Source organism: Callorhinus ursinus, unplaced genomic scaffold (genome assembly GCF_003265705.2).
Source record: "Callorhinus ursinus isolate GAN/ISIS: 27379988/994484 unplaced genomic scaffold, GSC_fseal_2.0 scaffold24, whole genome shotgun sequence".
Classification (NCBI taxonomy): Eukaryota; Metazoa; Chordata; class Mammalia; order Carnivora; family Otariidae; genus Callorhinus; species Callorhinus ursinus.
Window position 1 is genome coordinate 2337888 of NW_027397086.1, and position 14600 is coordinate 2352487.

General features: G+C 49.6%; 1 protein-coding gene across 1 annotated transcript in view; it reads right to left on the reverse strand.

Moving 5' to 3' along the window:
- Nucleotides 1-12852, reverse strand: part of HMCN2 (hemicentin 2) — a 148242-nt gene extending 135390 nt beyond the window's left edge. The window contains exon 1 of the mRNA XM_025888527.2: nucleotides 12354-12852. Coding sequence (XP_025744312.1) covers nucleotides 12354-12696 — 343 coding nt within the window. The 5' untranslated portion in view covers nucleotides 12697-12852. The remainder of the gene's footprint in view (nucleotides 1-12353) is intronic.
- Nucleotides 12853-14600: the final 1748 nt, after the last annotated feature.

Here is a 14600-nt window from a genome sequence, read left to right on the forward strand (position 1 = left end):
TTGCTGAATAGATCCCCGAGCCAGTTCCAGGTACGGAGTGTTACTGATGACTGGTCCCATCATTCCAGGGCAGGACTGGCTCCCAAGATGCAAAGAAGGGGCTGGGGGTATGGAGGTCTCCTCGCTACCTGTTCTCCCAGCCACCTGCACATCCACAGCTACAGGCAGCAAGCCAGAGATGGATGCTTTCTTGTCATTAATTAACACTGGCCCACAGCTTCCTCTGTCATTCCTGGGACCCACTGCACATTGTCACTCACCATCCTGAAACCCCACCAGGACAGGGTGCTCTCAGCAGGATGACCATTTCAAGACCCATCTTCCAGCAGGACAGAGTGAGGTGCCTGGTCAGGGCAGGAGAGGGTAGGACACCTGACACATTCCCATGTGAGTTTACCCACTGAAACGGGTCATTTGAGACCCTCCCGATCTCCTTCTTTCACCCAGTCCAGGGAGGGCTGGCTCTGGTCAAAAAGCTCTGATCACCTGACATCTTAGCAGCATGCTGCATGACAATGATGATGGTGGTGGCGATGGTGGTGGTGGTGGTGATGATGGTGGTGGTGGTGGTGGTGGTGGTGATGTTGACATTGATGTTGATGATGGTGGTGGTGGTGATGTTGACATTGATGTTGATGATGGTGGTGGTGATGGTCACAGCAGTTTCTATGCCTTGAGCACTTATTATTTTATAAGCTTGAGCTCACTTCTATTTTTTTTTCATCTCCCTGTTACAACTGAGGATACCAAGGCTTAGAGAGAAAACAATGCCCTTAGTGAAGGTCAAACAGCTAGTAAGTGTAGTTAATGTCTGTCCTGGTTTCCTGGGGTCACTGTAATAAAATACCACGAATTGGGTGGCTTTATACAACAGAAATTTCCCTTCTTGCAGTTCTTGAGGCTAGCAGCCCACAATCAGGCTATCAGCAGGGCCACGCTCTCTCTGAAGGCAAATACCAGCAACCCTTGGCGTTCCTTGACTTGTAAACACATAAGCACTCCAGTTCTGCCCCCATTATCACAGGGCCTTCTCCCTGTGCTGGCTCTGCCTCCCTCCTTCCGATGAGAGCACCAGTCATATGGGATGAACGGCCCACTCTACTCCAATATGAGCTCATCCTAATGAATTACATCTTCAGTGATCCTATTTCCAAATAAGGTTATGCATATTCTGAAGTTCTAGGAAGGACAGGAATTTCATGAGGACACTGTTCAACCTAGAATATCAAATCCACTTGCTTGGCTCCAAAGCCTATACCCTTTGCCACCGGCTATCCTGTCTCCAAAAACCATGGTGGCGATGGTGATGGCAGATTAACATTTTAATATGATTAACTGTTTTAATACTTAGTAAGCATCAGGTGCTGTTCTATGCACTTGGCACACATTCACTTAGAAAACAAAAACAGCAACCAGAGAAGTCGATTATTTATGATCCCCATTTCACAGATGAGAATTTGAGGCCCAGGGAGGTGAAGTGACCTGCCCAAGGTCTTAGAATGCGGAAGACGTGGAGGTGGGATTCAAAGCTGATCCGTCTCACCGCACGTTCAAGCTGCAGATACTCAGAACTCATTCCCTTGTTCCCTAGCCCCTCATTCTTGTTCCTAGAGGGGGAGAGAGGCTCGTGACTGAAGGTGGGCACTTGCCAAACAGCTGGGCAGATGTGGCACGCAGTCCCTCTGAGCAGGGCCTGCCGGCCGGCTGCAAACATCACTAAACCCATGACCTTGGCCCCACTTGTGCCGCCCCTGAGCATCTGAGCCCCAGAAGCCTGGCCCGGAACCATCTCTCCTCAGGCAGATTTTTTCCGCTCCACCAGAGGAGGGTGTGGAGCTTCCGGGACGTGGGAGGATCATGCACAGGATCGCACCCAGCTCCTCACCCAGGTGATGCCCCTTACCCAGAATCCTGTGCCCCAGTGTAGTTGGTCAGGGCCACAGTGAGGCACCAGAGGTCCAGCCTCAGAAAGACCTCATGTCATGGACTCCTCCCAGGGTCTACCCTTCCCCTCTCCTCCTTGAAAGCAGGGCTTGAATCCTGGGGCCAATTCTGGATTCACACCTGCCCCCCTCCTCCAGCTGCAGTCCCCCCAGGCAGGGTCCCACAGTCTGCCACGATCGTGGGCAGGTTGTGTCCCCTCCCTGGGACACAGTCTTCCCATTTATAAGGCAGGGGCTGGAGAAAACGAAGTCTAGCCTGCTAGAATTCCAACAGTTCCTGAGCTCGGGGCTGGGTGAATGTGATTCCCTTGAAAATACCCACAAAGGACAGATGTGGTGGGGCAGGAAGCAAGCTAGGCAAGTGACTCTGTCCAAAGAACCAAAATGGCCCCAGAACCTTCCTCCACCTCCTCCTTCGTGTCCAGGAGTCTAGAACCCGACACTCCTGAAGGCCTCCTAAGGAGGGCCCCTTGCCCTGAACACCCAATGGATCCGGGCCCTGCCCTGAGTGTCCACATCAGCCAATCCCTGATGTCTTCAAGGAGAGGTTCACATCCACATTCCTGGCAGCCTCAGAGCCATTGTCTCTGCTGTTCCCTCAGCCTGGAATGCTCTTCCCCAACCCGTCCAGGCTCTCCCCTACCCACCCAGCTCCTCTCCACCTCAGCTGGAACATCATTCCTGTATCCCCACCTCTCAGAGCAGCCGGGACCTCTTTGTACAAGGGACCACACTGTGGCTAATGAACTTGGCCCTTTGCTGTGGGCCAGGCTGGACTGAAGGGGGCAGGGCAAGCTGGCACCTGCCTGGCCCGTGGTCATCCTTCGAGAATCACCTACTGAGCAAGTGAATAATGGGTCTGTCAGGGATCCCTGGGGACCAGACTAATGCACCCAGCCCACCCCAGCCCCTTCAGGCAGACTCCTGCCCTCAGACCCACTACATCCTGACCTTGCCACTCTTCTCTCAAAGGCATCCCCAGCCTGTCTTTCTCTTCACACCTCTGCCCTGCATGGACTCATGCCTGGAAAGCCCAGGCAGGAACACTGCCCTTGGATTAGGTGCCATCAACAACAGGGATGCACCTAATCCAGCTTACAGCTCGCGGGCAGCTCAGAGGACCCAACCTCCAAGGAGAGAAGCACAGGGGCCAGGCCACAGGGCTGGACTCACCCCTCGGAGCAAGAACCAATCAGATCTATTTCATGATGAGCGGTTGGTTAATAGCAACGTTGCTCAAGGATGACAGTAGACACACACACACACACACACACACACACACAATCTGCAGCCAGAGGCCGAGCTGCCCCAGCTCACAGGCCACACTGTGAGCTGAACACATTGGCCTGCCTGCATCCTCGCCCCTGACCGCCTAAAACTCCTCCTCCCCGAGGCAAGCTGACGGTGCACCTGGCGACCCAGAGAAGATGCTCAAACTCACTAACGATCAATCATAGGCAAATTAAAATGGGACACCATTTCACACTTAGCAAATTAGTGAAGAAGAGAAGAACGATGTCCCCAGATGCCAGCAAGGTGTGGTGTGGGGGAGAAAACGCAGTCTCATACTCTGCTGGTAGGATGTCAGGATGGTACAGCATTTCTGGAGGACAGTTTAGTGATAGCTATCAAAATTTTAAATGCTCATATGCTTTAACAAAGCAACTGCATTTCTGGGAATCTACCATACAGATATGTCTGCGAATGTGTACATGTTTGTTGTCAAGAAACTGAAAGCAGGGTGCTGGATTGGCTCAGTTGGTTAACAGGCGTCTGCCTTCGGCTCAGGTCATGATCCCAGGGTCCTGGGTTGGAGCCCCGCGTCAGGTTCCCTGCTCGGTGGGGAGCCTGCTTCTCCCTCTGCCTCTGCCCCTACTCCTGCTTTCTCTCTCGCGCGCGCTGTCAAATAAATAAATAAAAATCTTAAAAATAAAAAAAGAAAGAAACTAAAAGCAATCTCTCCTCTACAATACAGGAATGGCTGGATAAATCAAGACAGGATTAAGATAAATGAAGTCCCCTTCTGCCACATCTTATGTAGTCATTAATAACAATGAGGTGGATTGATATTTCCTAACATGGAAAAGTATCTGGTGTATCGCATAGGGAAGACAAACAAGTTGCAAAACAGTATGTGTTGCATAATTCCATTTTTTTTAAATAAAAAATTAAGTATGCACACAATTACACACGGTCTGGAAGGATGCAAAATGATTAAAAGTGTTTGCATCCCTTGAGAGTCATATTATTAGAATATTTTACAAGCGCATATTAATTTTACAATTTGGGGCCTGGCTGGCTCAGTCAATGGAGTGTGCGGCTCTTGATCTCAGAGTCATGAGTTCAAGCCCCACGTTGGGTGGAGAGATGACTAAAAAAGTAAATCAATAAACTTTAAAAAAAAAACTTTCACAACTTGGGGAGAAAACTTAATAATTTAAGTTGTTAAATGAAAGAGCTAACTAAGCCCTGGTGCCAACACTCAACAAAGGGCACAGAGAGAGAATGTCCCTTACTGATCTGACACGCTGAAACAAAACCCAAAGCTCCCCAAATAAAACACTGGCCAATGGGATCCAGCTGGATAGGAAAGAATCATCCGTGACCAAGCAGGGCTTATAGAGGGAATGTGGAAGTCGTTAAAAATTAAGGAATCCCATCAATAGGTCAACAGGAGAAAGAGCTTACAGATATCGCAACACAGCCAGAAAGCCACTGGCTAAAATCCAGCGCCCCTCCCTGTTTGGGTTTTGTTTTGTTTTGTTTTGTTTTGTTTTGTTTTGTTTTGTTTTGTTTTGTTTTGGGGTGTTGTAGTTTTGGGGGGTTTTTTTTTGTTTTTTTTTTTACCCTTAGTAAACTAGGAATGAAAGCATCATCTTCGTTCACTTGCTGAAGAAAACCTCAAACCGAGAGCCAACATCACACGGCAGTGCATGATCAGAAGAATGACCATTTGCTTTGTGTATTTCTCATTGTTCTGAAAGTTCTGGCTGATAAATAATACAAGACATTTCAAACAAGTGAAATATGTGATTGGAAAAGTGACACAATATTATGATTTGGACAGGCTATGGTGGCCAGCCTAGGACACTCAAGCCATTACCCAAAACATTGAAAGAAAAAAAAAAATAGTAGTTAAAAAAAAAAAACTTCAGTAAGAACGTTGGAAACAGAATAAATATATGAAAATGAATTGCTTTCCAACATACCAACAATACTCATTTGCAAAAAATGTAATGGAAAAAATTTCCTAGTCAAAAGAGTAACAAAAAAACAAAATACTTAGAAATGATCTTTAAAAGAAATGGGTGGAACTTACGAAAGGAAATAAATATGCGGACAAAGGAAGAGGCATGCGTCCTAGATGGAAACAACTGAATTTTTTTTTTAATGACAATTTTCCCTAAATCGAGATTTCACACAATTCCAAGCAAAATCACAGTAGGAATTTTTGGGGGGAAGTTGACTAAGTTTTTCTGTTTGTCATCTGAAAGAATACATGTTCAAGAATATTTTGAAAATGAAGGTGAATCAAAAGATTACAAACAAGGGACTGGCCTAAGTCACTCCCAGATAAAACAGTCTGTAAGGCAGAAGAAGGGACTCTAGTTAATAAAGTTGTTTCCCATGGGGTACGAGTTAACGATGCTAAAACCACTTCTCCATATACTGGACTGGAACCATTAAGTAAACACATGGTGGATGGTGGGTGGTGGGAGCAGGTGTGTCACTGTCGGAGTGGGAGGTCGTAGATAAGCAAGGGGAGGAGACTGGAATGATCTACGTGGTGATAAAATCTGAGTTGGAGACATCAGTCCGAACTCACGTCCAGCTTAATACAGACACAGATGGCAACATACAGAAATACTTATAGACCAGTTATATATACAAGTTACCCATACAGCATCCCTTCCTTGGTCTGTCAGCTAAGGGGCTAGAGGCAGTGACACCCCAGTACACGTAGCACTCGGATCCTACTTCCTAGTGCCATTTTTCAATAAAAGGATCCAGGGATTCTTGGATAAATTGCTAGATCTAGGATTGCGGCAGGAAATATGTAAGACGAGTTTTGAACACCTTATAGTACCAGAAAGTAAGACAGTGCTTTAAAACACACACACATAACGGGAGCATGTCAAAGGCACACAGAAGCCAACAGAAAGAAATTCCAATAACCAAAAAACTGAGCAACAAAATAAAGCAGTATTGGTTAGTAGTACTGGGTTATAACCCAGAGTACAGGGGCGCCTGGGTGGCTCAGTCATTAAGTATCTGCCTTCAGCTCAGGTCATGATCCCAGGGGCCTGGGATCGAGCCCCAGGTCAGGCTCCCTGCTCAGCGGGAAGCCTGCTTCTCCCTCTCCCACTCCCCCTGCTTGTGTTCCCTCTCTCACTGTCTCTCTCTCTCTCTCTGTCAAATAAATAAATTAAATCTTAAAAAAATAAATAACCCAGAGTACAAAATAACTATCCATGAGTCTATACTGAGATATAGAAATAATAGAATAAACGGGGAAGAAGAGAAAACTCTCTGATGAAGAATTCCAAATGATTTACACTAATTCTCCACCCTCAATAAGGTGGAGGACAACGTCCACTTCTTAAGTATGAGCTGCACACAGTGACTTTCTTCCCAAGAGGGCAGTATGGGGGCGCCCGGGTGGCACGGTCGGTTAAACATCTGCCTCCGGCTCAGGTCATGATCTCGGGATCCTGGGATCGAGCCCCGAATAGGGCTCCCTGCTCAGCGGGGAGTCTGCTTCTTCCTCTCCCTCTGCCCCTCCCCCTGCTTGTGCTCTCTTTGTCTCTCTCTCAAATAAATAAATAAAATCTTAAAAAATAAAAAAAAAAAAGAGAGGACAGTCCGGAAATGGAGAAAGAGAAGAGGAACTTCCCAATGGCGACAACTGACCACCTCAGCTGTGTGATCAAGGTCAACATCAACCGTGACCCATCATATGGGTAGTATGCACCCTTGACAGAACGTAATGAGAACGGCATTGCTCCTCTGTGGTCTTCCTCTCCTGTCACCTGGTCTAACTGGAGAAAAACACGGGACCAATCATGACGAAGGGACAAAACATCTGAGCGATTCTCATCAAAGCTGTCCGGGTCATCAAGAACAAGGTCTGAGGAATGGTCACAACCAAAGGAGCCTAAGCGGACATGGCAACTGAATGTAATGTAGGATCCTGGGTGGGCTCAGGAAAAGGACATTAAGTGATCTCTATACCCCATGTGGGGCTCGAACTCACAGCCCCGAGATCAAGAGTCACACACTCCACCGACTGAGCCAGCCAGGTGCCCCTAGATTTTGTTAAACCATGAACCGATGAATGGATAAAGATGTGGTACATATACACACGGAATGGAATAGTATGGAATACTAGACTATTATCCAGCCATAGAAAGGAAATCTTGCCATTTGCAATAGCATGGAGGGACCCTTGAGGGCATTACGCTAAGTGAAATAAGTCAGACAGAGAAAGACAAATACTGTATGATCTCACTTACATCTGGGATCTAAAAAAGCCAAACTCAGAAACAGTAGATTAGTAGTTTCCAGGGACTGGAGGATGGGAGAAGTGGGATAAAAACTTCTCGTCGGGGGCGCCTGGGCGGCTCAGTGGGTTGGGCGACTGCCTTCGGCTCCGTTCAGGATCCCGGAGTCCCCGGATCGAGTCCCGCATCGGGCTCCCTGCTCAGCGGGGAGTCTGCTTCTCCCTCGGACCCTCTTCCCTCTCGTGCTCTCTGGCTCTCATTCTCTCTCTCTCGAATAAATAAATAAAATCTTAAAAAAAAAAAAAGAATCTTAAAAAAAAAAACAACTTCTAGTTGGAAGGTAAATGAATTCCGGAGATCTAATGGACCACGTGGTGATTATAGCTAATATTGTATCATATACTTGAATATTGTCAGAGTAGGTATTAAATGTTCTCACCACAAAAAATGGTAATTAAGTGACACAGAAGAAATGTTAGCTAATCATTTTGCAATATATAAATGTATCAAATCAACATGTGGTGCACCTTAAACTAACCCAATATTCTGTGTCAATTACATCACAGTAAAGCTGGGGGAAAATTAAAAAAGAAAAAAAAAGATTTATTTATTTATCTATCTTTTTTTTTTTTAAGTAAGCTCATGGAGCCCAACATGGGCTCGAACTCACAACCCTGAGATCAAGACCTGAGCTGAGATTAAGAGTCAGAAGTTTAACCTACTAAGTCACCCAGACGCACCTAAGGGAAAAAAATTTTTTTCTTTAAAGAAATGACGGTTTATTTATTTATTTTTTTAAGATTCTGTTCATTTATTTGACAGAGAGAGAGTACGAGCACACAAGCAAGGGGAATGGGAGAGGGAGAAGCGGGTTTCCCACTGAGCAGGGAGCCCGAAGCGGGGCTCGATCCCAGGACCCCGGGACCACGACCCGAGCCGAAGGCAGACACTTAAATGACCGAGCCATTCAGGTGCCCCCCAAAAATTTTTTTTAAAGAAAAAAGAATACGAGGAAGAGTTTGCCTTATTAGTACATATTGTAAAACCAAATAATGAATATAATATGCTCTTGGCACAAGATTTGCCATATAACAAAACAGAATGGAAAGCCCAGATAAATTCTTAATAGATAAAGTAATTTGGGATAAAGCCGCGATCCAAATAAATGAAAAAAAAAAAAAGAGGATTGTTTGATAAAATGTACCTGAAAAATTATCCCATCCTGGTAGAAGTACATTAGATTATTTTTTACACCAACTTTTTAAAAAACTCCAGGTTAAAGATTTAAATATAAGGAGAAAACCGGTGAAAAAATCTAGAACATGTACCTAACTGATTTTGTGATAGGGAAAAAAAAAATCCTTCTAAGCATGTAGGTGAAGAAATTACAAGGGGAAAAAGTCCATAGATTTCACGACATAAACATTTAAAATTTCAGACCACCAGGGAAATAAATAAATACACACATAAATAAATAAATAAATAGTCAGACCACTGGGGATCACAAACAACACTAAAAGGCAAACAATCAGGAAAAACACTAACCCCGTAACAAAAAACAGTTAATATCTTCAATATTAAAGTCCTCATACTGACTGATAAGAAAACTACTAAAACCCCAACGGGAAAACAAGTAAAGGCACCACCAATGTGCAAAAGAAGAAATTCACACCCAAAAAAGTCTAGGGAACATCTGAAAATGCACTGAACCTCACTAGAAATTAAAATATTTGCCCAACTTTTGAATTAGGGAGAAAAAAAGTTTTCATCTTAAATTCCCAGTGTTGGGGGTTGGCTACTCTGAAACTGTCCCCTCAGAAGCTTCTGGTAGAAGTTTAAACTCCTGAAACATTTTGGAAAACAAATTGAAGAGTTGTCCACCCATTCAGTGTGTTAAAAATGGCCAAGAACCCTCCTTCCGTTAACCTTCACATAAAGCTGAACAGTTATGTGAGTAGTAGCAATTCCTAAATTATATATACCAAGCTTCTGGCCCTTTCATAGTTAATAGTGAATTTTTCTCTTTAACACTTGTCAATTAACTTTTAGCAATAAAGATGATTTAATTTCAAAAAAAAAATGGCCTAGGAATTCCACTTTGAGGAGCTTAACCCTGCAGAAAAACCAATCAGAGATAGAAAGATTTGCACAGGAGAGTGGTTCTTTGCAAAATTTTAATAATGAAAACCTGAAAATCAGCTACATTTTCTTCCAAAATGAAACCATTAACAAAATGCTAACTTTCCAGTTTGGGAACATACCACTTTTTTCATTGAAAAACTTTAAGAATATTTCCAAAGCACGGGTCCTAGTTTCTCTCCAAACACTTGCAGTCCAGAGCCACTGATAGTCTCTCCCCTCCTCCCTCCCACCCCCTCACCCCCCCCTCCCCGAGAAGACAGGTCCTTGGGGTTTAGGATGGGGGTTTCCTTTAAGAAAGCCCTCTACGCCTGCAGCCTTGGGGGCCTCAACAGTCAGCTAAAACCCCTGTTTCTGAAGCGCCTCTTCCACCAAAGGAAATTCCACGGCCGATTCAAAAGACAGCCAAGCCTAAACCACAGTCCAATCCCTGCTCAGAATCCCTCAGTGGTTGCTCGCAGCCCATAGAAGGAAATCTAAGTGCTCCAAACCCCAGAATCCTGAAGTCAGAGCCCGGACCAATCTTGCCTTTTCCACCTTCCCATTTTACTGCTCCTACGCTCCCCCCAACACCTGTCCCTACTTGTCAGCCACTCCCCAGCAAGCTCCATGTGCTCAGGGAGCCCGCCACCCCCACTGCATTGCCAGCACCTAGCATCGGCCAGGCAGATAGTCAAAAGCTGATAAACATTCATTCGTGTTCAAGCCCTGCTCCAACACTGCTTCCTCCTCAGAGAGCCTTCGGTCAGTACCCTCCCTTGCTGACCCATAGTCAGGAGCTGGTACCGGAGCCAGCATGTGACACGTTCTACTCTCCACCTGGCCTGTCCCCAGTGGGATGCCTGCTCCTTACAAGGAAGCCTGCTCCCCTTCACACTGGGAGCCTCACAGAGGCTGTGCACACAGAACCAGCTCACTAAACACGGAGATGCCCCTCCGCACTTGGACCTGGACGGTTTGGGGAACACGGCAGGAGGACTGGCGATTTTGTCTCATAGAGGATGCAGTGAAGGTCAGAGAGTCGCACACCTGCTCAGCATCCAGAGAGGGGGAGGGGAGGAAAGGCTGGGGGGTGGGAGGCGGGCTTCAAGAAGCCCACAGTTAGAGGGGGGCAGGGGCAACAACCCTCAGGAGCCCCAGCCCGGGCCCCAGGACACTAAATCTGGCTCCAGCAGGCTGTTCTCCTGCCCTGCAACTGCAGCCAAGCATTTTGGAGACAAATGTGGGTTATGAATAAGAAATGACATCATCCTGGCAGGTGGCTCTGGGTAAGCCCCATCCGTGTCCTGAGCCTCAGTTTCTCCATCTGTAAGAGAAAGGGGTGGATTGGATGATCTCTCAGCTCTTTCAATGTGATGTCTTTGGAAGCCCAAGAATGATCCAGAAAGGGAGAGAAAGCACTGGGGGGATGGAGGGTGACCTGTGTCCAAGGTGAAGCCCCAGGACACACCCCACACCCCTCGGCTTCACAACTCCCCCAACCTTGTTGCCCCCCACTGGGAGGTGGGAGCCATCCCTTTGTTCCCAGAAATATTCTTCTAGACATCCCCCCTGCAGCCTCTGGCTTTGAGCGGCAGAGCCCTAGAGAACCCAGAACTCCTGGGAGCAGAAGGACCTCCAAACCCAGCCTGAGGACTGTACTAGATTAAGTCACACCCACGGCTGCCCATTTTGCAAAACTCTGTAACACTGTTGTGATTAATAAAGGCCACTTCTTCTAAAAAGGCTTACAATCTCATATAGCCTCAGGTCACTGTGAATTTTCTCAGCCTGAGGCGCTCTGTAGTACCATCCTGAAGGAATCTGCCATTTTTAGATTTTGGCCTTATAAAGCTATCGTTCTGGATAGAGAGGCAGCTAGATGGAGACACGTGTGATAAAGCAAACAGTAAAATATTAATCATAGGATCTGGGTGGCAGGAAGACAGGTGTTCAATGAACTCCCCGCCTCCCCCCATTTTGCTGGAAGTCTCAAATTTTTCATCAAAAACTGTTGGTGGAAAAGCAGACCCGCTACTCAGAAAGTCGGAGGTCTGTGGCATTACTCAGCCGCTGTTTCCCTGAAGCTCCCTCCCCACAGTGGGGTCTCCCAGGGACCCTTTCAAGGCCACGCCCCTAACACTGAGTTGAAACTCAAGTGACTGCAAGGGGACAAAGTGCTGCGCGCAGGGGCGGGGACCTGGCCGGGAGAATCGGGGAGGTGGAGGCGACCTGGACGAGCTGCAGTTTTCCTAGGGAAAAGAGGTCGGGCTAAAACGAGGCAGGGGTAGGTCGGCCTGCCTTTGGGGGCTCTTTTGGCCTCTGAAGCCCGTGCTGGGAGCAAAGTCTAAGAATTAACAAAAAGTAAAAACGCAAACGCTGCAAAAGCTGATCGCGTGCCAGGCCCTGAGCACGAATGCGTCTCAGCAAGTGTTGGGGACAGTTTCTCACCCGGTTTCATAAACGAGGTTTCATAAGCTAGGCTCAGGAAGGTGAAGTCACCTGCTTACGACACACAGAGGTGCCCGCCGCCCTCTGTCCCTAGCCTGCCTGGGCACCCCGCCATCTCCGGAGGCGCGGGGGAGGGAGACAGCGGGTTCCCCGGGGCAAGCAAGGGGTGGCTGCCCGAGGTGCGGACCTGTCCGCGGGCGCGAATGCGTCGAGAAGGCGCCCCCGCCCGGCGGAGCAGTGTGCGGACCTCCAGGCGCGCCCCGGGGCGCGATCGCCCGCGGGGTGCGGGTGAGCGCCCCACGCCAGGGCGCCCAGGGTGGGGGGGACGCGGGGGCGCTACCTGGGTCGTGGAAGGGCACCAGCGCGTAGTTGGCGATGGACTGGCTGCGGCGGCTCAGGCTGCTCTCCAGGATGCGTGAGGCGCCGTCGAGCACCTGCATCAGGTCGTCCCACATGGAGCCGGTGACATCAAAGACGATGGCCAGCGTGGCATCCCCCGTGGGAAGGGGCAGCGCCGGCCCGGGCTCGCCGACCACCGCCGCCGCCACGGAGACCGCCATCAGCAGCTGCAGGAGCGGCGCCCGGGGCATCGTGCTGAGCGGGGCGGGGGGGACACGACCGGCGGCGGCCGCAGCGGTGAAGGCGCGTGGGTCGTTGCGAGCGCGACGGTCCCGGACACCCATTGGTGCCGCCCAGGGCGCAGCGGCAGCGCGGCGTCTCGCTCCGTGGGGCCGGTGCGTGCGGGACGTGGGCTCGCGGCGGGTCCCCCTGCTGGGAGCCCGAGGCGGGTCCTAGAGCCCACCCCGTTCAGGGTCACGGCCCGCCTCCTCCGCTCCCCCACACCGTGACTCAAAATTTTCCGGCCCCGCGGTTCGCCAGTCCAGACCCGAGGTTAGCGGAGGACGCGGGGCGGACGGCAGTAGGGAGCTGGGGCCGCGGCCAAGGCGGCGAGGGATGGGGACGCGCGGGACGCCGCGGACACCTGCGCCCCGCTGTGGGGGTGGAAGAGGGAGGGGCAACGCGACGGGCCCTGTCCCAGAGGCCTGGCCACATTGGGCCTTGGCTTTTGCTGCTCTCTCCACCCATCCCCCTAAGCCGGCCCCAACCCCAACACACACACAGACCTTACAAAGTCTTTTCTTTCCGCAGCGGGTCTGTGCTTCCCAATTATTGCAATTATTACTGCTATAATCAAGCACCCTAAGCTGAGCACCTACTATGTGCTAAGCATTTTTACATAGTTATTATTTCCTCCAATGCTCACTGCAACCCTAGAGGGAGAGCACTAACGCTAAGCCCATTTCACAGATGAGCTGAGATTCAGTCAGCTGCAAGCTGAGGGGAAGTCATTTGCCCAAAGTCACTCAGCTCTCAAGCAGTGGAGAAGCCATAGTTAGAAGCCATAGTTAGAGAGATTCCAAAGCCCCTGGGCTCTGCTGCCTCCCCTAAGTGTTGGAAGACATTGTCAGGGGTCACCTGATGACTCCAGAGGATGCGGGATGCCCCTCTGCCCACCTACCTCACCAGATCCCATGACTGCAGGTGAAGGTTGCAGGGCACATGTGAGGTGCCACTGGGGCTGCCTGGGGCCCCCTCCCTCAAAGAGCTCCCTTCTGCCATGTGGAGAGAGGGCTGCTCGCTCCCCACCCCAATCCCTCCTCTGAGAGAAATATGCTCCCAGGACAGGGACAGGCAGCCCCCTAGACATAGCTAAAGGCTCTGGGTCTATAATTGGTTGTTGTTATGGGGTCGGGGGGGGGGTAGTTCTCCAGCCCCGTCCTTTCAGATCGCTCAACCAGGAGGAAGTCCCCCCCACCCCACCCCTACCTCCTCCTTCCTCTTCAATCTCAGCTCATGTCCCATCTCTGAGGCTACTTCAGTGACCCCACAGCCCCTTGTCTGATCCCTTGTCCTAGCACGGCCCCACACTATCACAGTGTCATGTCATGTCCGCAGGTCTGTACCTTCCACCCTGACTGTGAGCTCCGTGGCAGCAGAGACCCAGTGCCTAGACACAGCAGGTGCCCAAGGAAGGCCTGCCACGTGAATGGGTCAGCGGGTATCAGAGAGGCCTGCTAGTTGGGCATTGGCAAAGGTGGGGGGGTGAGGGGGAGGCATCCCTGGGTGTCCTCGGGGATTTGCTTCTAGAACAGGGCAAGGCCCTATGTAAGAAGGGCTGGAGTCCAGGAGAGATGATCTTCATGGAGCTCGCTGGCTCACGGGATGTGGTGGGAGCCGAGTGCCAGGCCTGGGTGAGAGTAGAACTCATGGCCATGTTCACAAGAAGTTGAGTCACCTGCACTTCTGAACACTGGCTCTTTAAATCTCCCTGGGCTAAGGCGGTGATTGGCCCCAGAGCCTGGGCAGGGCTGGGCCAGCTGCTGGAGAGAGAAGAGAGGCTCCAGCTGTGGAAAAGCAAAGGCGAACAGGAGCCAGGATCAGGCAGAGCTCACATACAGTGACATTTCAGGCACAGTGCAGGGAACCTTTGGGGGGCAAACAGCTCCTTCGGTCATTCATTCCACGGACATTGGCTGAGCCTAAGCTGGGTGTCAGGCACTCTGCTAGGCACTATTGGGGGAGGGGA